The following is a 7,997-nucleotide window of genomic DNA, read 5'->3' on the forward strand; positions in this document are numbered from 1 at the left end:
TGATCCTCTTTTCTAATGGCTAAAAGCTAAAAAGCCTTATTGATACTGTTACAAAATAAAATCCTACCTAGAAAAGGTCTTCTAAAAATTAAGAAACATAATAGAATAGAATAACTAGGAAATAAACGGTTTCCTATTTGAACTGAAATTCAAACTTCTTAGAAAATCACATTTTTGACCAACCAAATCAACTCCGATTTGATACCAAAATGTCTCTTTTGAAAGCTTAAGACGTCACTAAAAGTAATTATATAATATATTAGGATGAGTTAGGATGACATTTATGACTTAATTAGGGTATTGTGGCATAAGTGGTAAATACATATTCCAGAAATAAACGGTTTCCCACGAAAAATCTGGGAGAGAATACGAAATTAGTCAATGTGCTTGCTTTCTCAGATACCAAATTAAAATACAGAAATTATATGTGATTGTGTAAATCATTAGTAAAATATATTTAGAATACTAGAAGATCCTTTCTCTTTAAATTTGTATTATTTGCAAGGCAGGCAATTCTTTTTTATTTACTATAAATAAAGGCAAAGAACCGGAGAATAACACACGAATTCCTCAGCACCCTGAACCCGGCTTACAATTTCCCAACCTCAGAGAGAGAGAGTGCCATGGCGTCGGGGTCAAGGGCAGACGCCAAACCCTGCATCCCTTTTCCGATACCTAAAAACCGTTCAATCGCCCAGGTAACCGCGGGGCTGGTTGATATCCCCATAGAAAGAGATGAAACTCCTGCACAATTTACGCCAGCGCCTGTCTCCCTAGGTGATTGATTCGCCCCCAATCTCTCTCTCCCCCTCTCTTTTTCTTTTTGTAATTATTTACTTTGATTATAATGTTAGCTTTGTTTTTCAGGAACTGTCACGACAGAAGGACGGGATCGTATAAGGGACTGCATTGCGCGAGCTTTGTCCCTCTTGTCTGAGGAAGATTATGAAAGATATAAGGTTTCTTTCAAGGCATCTAACCCTTCTAAAGTTGCTGCTCAAGTGGAGGCTGCGCTGTTTCAATTTGAACACTCGCGTCCCGATGATGACAAACCATTGGAAGTAAAGCGTCAAGTTCTGTTGGATACTCTTCGGCGCAACAAAGATTTGCGCAGACAAGTTCTTTTTGGAGAGATCACGCCAGAGATGTTGCTCAACATGCCCATAGCCGAACTGCGGCAGAAGTACCCAGCAAACTCACGGCAAATCTTGCTGCCTCCTTCCCGAGGTGATTGATTCGGCCCCAATCTCTCTCCCTTTTTTTTTCTTTTTAATTTTGATTTTAACGTTTGGCTTTGTTTTCTGAAACTGTCAAAACAGAGCGGCGTGTTATAAGGCTTTGTATTGCCGGTGGTTTGTCCAAGGTGTCTGAGGAAGTTGATGAAGGATATATGGATTCTGTCAATGCATCTGACCCTTCTAAAGTTGCTGCTCAAGTGGAGGCTGCGCTGTTTAAGCACTGGGGTCCCGATGAAACGATGGAACCAGTGGCTTATAGGTATTCACTTCTAATAACTCTTATTAACATCCCTTGGAACAAAGATTTGCGCAGACAAGTTCTTCTTGGGGAGATCACGCCAGAGATGTTGGCCAACATGTCCCTAGCCGAAATGCAACAGTTGAACACGTGGCCGGAGGACGACCCTGTTATCTTGATATAAAACGACTGATCAAGCCCCTGGAATTAAGGCTGTTGTTCTGGTAGGAAGTCTCTTCTTGGAGCTAGCTCTGTGTGCTTCTTTCGTGGTTGTTTTCCTCGCACTTGGTCAGACAAATGTTTCGTCTTCTGAGTATTTTGTTGTCCCTAGTATAGTATAAATTTCGCAATTATGCTTTATCAAGTGTTGTTCTACTTTGCGTGTAAGGACATTATATATGCGTGTGTGTGTTGTGAAATTTGGCAAATGGGACCTGTTTTAGTGGAAATTGAGATTCGGGGGTTTTGCTTGTGCTTTTCTCTTTGTGGCGCAATTTTGTTTCGTTAAAGATATGAGTCAGTTTCCTAAACGTTTTCGACAATCATTTAGTTAGTACTCACCCATAACTTTTACTTAACCTTTTGTAAAGAGGAGCATATTAATTTGTGATACCTCGTCCGCGTATTTCTGTTTCATAGCCACTTGTTCTTCATACTTGTTATGCAGCCAAGAGCATTCTTGTATATAGCAACAAGAAAAGACCCCCAAATCCTTTTTTGTTTACAATCGACATATAATGTTACCATTTCCTGACCATAACGATGTCCATTGAAAACATGTAGCTCTTCATGGTTCTGAATGGTAACAAACCTTCATTGCGTTTGTGCTATTAATTATAGATAATGCTAGGGAGATTAAATTTGTAGACAATTTTGGAAACTAATGGACATGAAAGTTGATTATTGGTTTATTACTTAAGCGTTAATAAACGTGCTCATTTTTATTGGTGACACACAAATTTAGTCTCCCTAATATTACCGATTAATTATAGTACATGTGATTGTGTTGTATTACTTGCAAGGCAAGTATGCCTGCTTGGAGATCAAATGAATAGACTAACTATAGTTTAACAGTTACTTTAGACTAAATTTCTTTTTCTAAGACGACTATGTATATTTTAAATTGCTCTACTCGAATAATGGTGCACCAAAACATATAAAGCGACTTCATTAAAAATCGGAAACTGATAGATTACAAACCGTAGCTGATCAAATCTTACAGAATACAAGACACATGAAACACTACATAAGTACATTACGGAGGAAAAAAAACAAGAGCACTGCTTAGACTTGGTCTAAAGTAACTGTTAAACACTACATAAGTACTTTAAGGAGGAAAAAACAAGAGCACTGCTAAACGAACAAAACGGTATAGGTTAAAAGAGACTCCTTTGACATTATTACTTTGAAATTTTAGGTTTACAATCATGCAAAGTTTCAAAGTTGTGCTTTGCTCAAATGATTGAGGTATGTATCACCATAAAAAAGAAAGAAGAAACAAACATTGATCATAAAATAAACAAACTTTAAAATTTCTTTATTTGATAAAGGAAATAGGGTTGTTGATGAGGGAGTGTGATTGAATCCGGGAAGGATTGCCTACATATCTCCAAGAAGGAGAATCTAATCACTGATGTTGTTCTAAGAAAAGATGATATAGCATAAGTATTACATTAGGGATGATCTTGGATGAGTAGCCTATGGTGGGGCGTTACAAATATGAGTTCTCGATGGATTTGTCTTCATGCAGACGGCGGCATTGCAAATGAGTCCAAAACTGATGACCTACATATCCCTAGGAACGGAATCAAATATCATGCGGTTCAGATGGTTCTTCCCTAATTGATATGGAGGTGTCTATGAGGGGTCCATCTCAGGGTGATGCAAACTCCCTTCTTGGGGACTGTTCACCAGTTTCCTTACCTTATCAGACCCTACATCCTCCATAAATACAATTGATGTTAAGAGTGGGCTTTTTCGCCGGGTGCTGATCTTCGTCGTCGATGTGCTTATCGGACATGCCCCCATTCTTTGGTTCGGTTGAATCTTCCTTTCTTGCCTTGCCTTGACATACTCCTAGCAATGTCCCTGATCCAGCAGTTCTTTAATGTGATCCCTCAGTGTGCGGCAACTCTTGGTAGCGTTGCTGGTACTCTTGTGGAAGGAGCAGTACTCATTCGGCTTTTTTTTTTTTTTGCTAGATCTGCGAAGAATGTTGATGGTAGTGTATTGCTTTGACTTGGAAGGAGCTTAGCCTCAAAATCGACCACAATCATTTAATCTTGTATAAAAGTGAGATTAATTTGAGATTTCTTCGCAGGATAACACTGCAACTATAATTAAGTTTGGAGCTGTTTATGATAAGCTCATATTTATATATATTTTACATCAAATTCACTTGTCTTTTCTTAGTTAGTTCCTTATATTTTTGAGCTATTTACTTTATTTTTGTGTTTTGTGGGATTTGTCAAGCAAAGAAAAGAAATATAGCACAAGTGGGATTTTAAGTAACAAATTCGTCAAAACTGCCTGTGCAGATCAGCTGACTTTGGAAGCAATTTGCGAACAGCTCAGAATGAATTAGAGAATGAGCCTTATATGCTTGGAAAGCTACGGATGTCTATTTTCTGGAACATTTCGAGGATTGTTAATATCATTTTTCTAGAAGAAGTTATGGCCTTTTTAACACTGAAAGGTTTCCAAGACGCTGAGCAGTTTGTAACTGCATTGAAGGCAATAAATCCAATAAAACTAGCAGCCAAAACTGATGCAGCCAAGAACAAGTCAGCTTACACTTATTCAAATATCAGAGGAAATGGAATTAAAAATGAGGATTAAGAGGGAGTAATTGGCATAAGGGCTACCTAAAGTGTTACAATTGTTTTACCACATTTCCTCTCACTTATTGTCATCATTAAGTTGCTATTAGTGGGTGAGTTAAGGAGAAGAAAATGATGCAGCAAGAATTGGTTTAAAAGCAGCGTTGGGGAAGGAAGGAAGAAAAGGAGGAGGAGGCCTCGGTCGATTTCTTTCGGTTCTATCTTCTCAAACTCATGTCTATCTTTTGTTTTAACTTGAGGATTGTGTGTAACTAAATTTTTAGTAGTTAGGGCTGTTTTGAAGCCCCGAATATGATTGCAATTTTGTTATGACATTTCGTTGAATTACTTTTATGAATGGATGAAAATTGGTTCACTACTTGTCTCATTGATGAATTCTTTATTTGTTTTCTATGGATGCATACGTAGTAAGCATATCTAGGATTCTAATGCTATGAATATGTGTGTGCCTGCCCTTGTCGAATGAGGACCTACATATGTTCTAGAGTAGTACTTGTTAATTGCAATTAACATGTGAACCAATTTCTAGGATAAGTAAGACAACGCCAGTACTTACGATGCCTTGTGATGACTCAAACTCTTTTCGTTCTTAATGATTTCTTCTTGTTAAATCGATGAACACGCTATTCTAGATTGCATGCTAGGAACTAAGTTAAGTTGAAAACGCCATTCTCTTAACATACTACGTAAGAAAGAGTAATAGGTTGAGTTCTAACATTGAGCCAACTTGAGCATCTTCATCTGGAAATAAAAGGAATTTGAATGAAACATAACATGTTTGCATGATTATTTGGTGGTGGATAGCAATACCCCTAACTCGTTTTTCTTAATTTGTGAACTACTTAAAATTGGTTTCTATCCTGTTTTTGTTCGATTTAATTTAAATAGCAAATCAACTCCAAAAATCCCAAAAATTTGTGTGAGTGTAGCTTTGTGTGTCTAGTATCTGCATATAAAATTTCGTAGACTTTAGATAAGTATAAGTCGGTCTAATAATTATTTTTCGGTGGCTGGTCAGTAGGGACAGCAACCCAGTTTTTGTGACATTTTAGGTAGTTAGATAAAACAATCTTCTGTGGGAAAGACCCTTATTTTCATATGCTACAATTGACAAATTTTAGTGTTAATAAGGAAAATCAATAGGACATTTGTGTGCTACTTTGTGGTGTGCTTTTAATCCTATCAGTTCAGAAACTCCAAGATGGAGATTTCGTTGCTCAAGTAATTTTCTCTTTTGAAAAAAACCTTTATATGATTGTCTACTTGATTTTAAGTCGGTCTTTGTACATCATGAATTATTCCCCCGACTTCTCTTTGTCTAGTTCATCATAGTTTTAGTGCCTTAATGTATTTTATTATTTGATACTTGCAGAAAACTAAGGAATGCGTGGCAAAGTCATTGAAAAACCTCGAGGAGAAGATTTGTGGACGAGTGAGTTCTTTCACATTGGACTCCTTTTCTTTTGGCTGTCCGCTGTTTGTTTTACTTTGGATATTACTCAGGATCTCCTCAGAGCTGCTGATCAGTATTGCTCAGGGCGAGTGGCAGATACGCACGCAATTTTTTTTTACCAGAAATAGCATGCATATCGCCATTTCATCAAGTCTTGGTAGGCCTGAAGTCATTTGGAAAGGCATATTGCTCACCTGTTAATGTATGCAAGGGGCAGCACTCAAGATATCCATGGACGTTCACTGAGTCTTGGTAGGCCTGAAGTCGGTTGGAGGGCATGTATGAAGCCAACTTTAATCTTCAAAATGGCAGCACCCAAGGTATCCATGAACATTCACCGAAGTTTGGAAGGTTAGCACCCAAGGTATCCATGCACGTTCACCGAAGTTCGGAGAGTCAGTTGATCCCCCTGCCCCTCAATGCATCCGTCACTGCTCAGGGCCTCAAGCGGCTCTGCGAGCATGCCATTGCTCAGGTGAGCTACCTAATATAGTTGTTGCTGATTATTAATTACTCTTTTGTTTTTCCGGGTTTAGTTTGATTGGCTTCTTATTACATTTATCAAGGACATCCGCGTGGAAAGTCTTTCGCTCATGTTTGAGTTATCAGAGGCCTAAATGCCATGTCGTTAGGGCAAGCATGCATTCTATTTCTACTGGAGCAATTTGATGAATTGGTTGAGAAACCGTGGTAAGCATGTCAATGCGATTTATTATGAAGATAGAAAAGAAGAAATGTACAGAAAGTAGTAGAGCTCATTTTTGTCAGTGTTGATTCTACTACAGAAGTGGGCTGGCTAGCTTCTCTTTAGTTTTTCAATCCGTAGACATTGAATGCGATTTGATTCTGAGGCTTTTTTGGTCAAGGCCCAAAATAGTTTTTATAGCACACTTTTGAAGAATGTCTTTTTTCAAGATCCTTCATGCAAAATAAAATACAAAAACAATATTTTTTTTTCAGTTGTAATTGACAATTATAAATTGAATTATAAAAGTCTAACTATAATAATATTTTATCTAAGACATCCCCACCGCAATAGGGATCCATTATTGCAGTACGTGTTAAGAGTGACATGATGTCATGAACGACATGCCCTAATTGTTTATACTTGTGAACTATCAGATGTTCGATTGAAATGCTGGAAATTATTAAAAAAGTATTTAGACTCTTATTTATATATAAACAATTAGTTATGTTAATTTTAAAATAATTCACTTACTGATCTGCCCTTGATCCTATGACAAATGTATGGCCCCCAATAATTCTCTTAGTCGATGTGGTAACACAATACATTTGCGGGAATATGCTACTATTGTCCAAGCCCATCACCGGGGAATGAACGAGTGATTGACCAATAGAAATCACATGATTCGAAAAATGATAAGCAATTTCCAATACTGTTGATCAGAATGTGGTAATCTTTTAACCTAACAACATGATTAAAAAGTTAAATAACACAAGAATAACCTATTTCAACAATTTATTGATACAATCCCACAAAATACTTACCAAAGTGCTTAACGTGTCCAACACGGTATGAAAAATAGCGACGAAGCCTGCTGCAGTCATATAGATATTATCCATCACTCTATGAAAATTTACACTAGTATAATTAGATACTTCATTGGCTAGACCATTTGTAGATTGTGAATCCACACCTACACAAATGGTATTTCCCCAAATTTTTGCCAGGTTTAGGGTGCCGTGCTAATCCCCTGTAAAAGAATTACAAATTAGAACAAAAAATAGGTTTAATTTTCATCGACAAATTTCATACATATTCTTTTTAAACATATGATCCAAAATAGTTTGAATATTAGATTGTTGGTGGAGAATCTTTATTTAAGATCCTTCCTGCAAAATAAAATATATGAGATCCAAAATAGTTTGAATATCAGATTTTTAGATTCTACTACAAAAGTGGGCTAGTTATAGCTTCTCTTTAGTTTTTCAATCTATAGACATGGAATGTGATTTGATGTTGAGGCTTTTTTGGTCAAGGTCCAAAATAGTTTTTATAGCACACTTTTGGCCAAAGTGCTTAATGTGTCCAACACGGTATGAAAAATGGCGGCGGAGCCTGATGCAGTCATATAGATATTATCGTCCTGCGGTGGTTCTTCTGTTTGACAATCTTATACAACTGCGGCAATGGGCTCGTAAAATCCCAGCCCATCACCAGGAAGTTATCCCGTTGTTTACCAAGATAATTCTGATAATTTCAAACT

At 37.2% G+C, this 7,997-nt stretch overlaps 1 protein-coding gene across 1 annotated transcript; it reads left to right on the forward strand.

Moving 5' to 3' along the window:
* The first annotated feature begins 543 nt into the window (after window positions 1–543).
* On the forward strand, window positions 544–1,946 carry LOC103415705 (transcription elongation factor TFIIS-like). Its single transcript, XM_008354005.4, has 3 exons — window positions 544–777; window positions 868–1,227; window positions 1,320–1,946. Exons 1-3 carry the CDS (start codon window positions 624–626, stop codon window positions 1,658–1,660), a joined length of 855 nt encoding a protein of 284 aa, XP_008352227.3. The 5' UTR covers window positions 544–623; the 3' UTR covers window positions 1,661–1,946.
* The last annotated feature ends 6,051 nt before the right edge of the window (window positions 1,947–7,997 follow it).

Source organism: Malus domestica, chromosome 03, assembly GCF_042453785.1.
Source record: "Malus domestica chromosome 03, GDT2T_hap1".
Lineage (NCBI taxonomy): Eukaryota > Viridiplantae > Streptophyta > Magnoliopsida > Rosales > Rosaceae > Malus > Malus domestica.

Bases quoted from the DNA above. Each gene is read 5' to 3' on its own strand.
- LOC103415705 (XM_008354005.4), top strand. From the start codon at position 624: ATGGCGTCGGGGTCAAGGGCAGACGCCAAACCCTGCATCCCTTTTCCG. The intron at 778-867 runs GTGATTGATTCG...TTTGTTTTTCAG, and splicing joins GCCAGCGCCTGTCTCCCTAG to GAACTGTCACGACAGAAGGA. The intron at 1,228-1,319 runs GTGATTGATTCG...CTGTCAAAACAG, and splicing joins CTTGCTGCCTCCTTCCCGAG to AGCGGCGTGTTATAAGGCTT.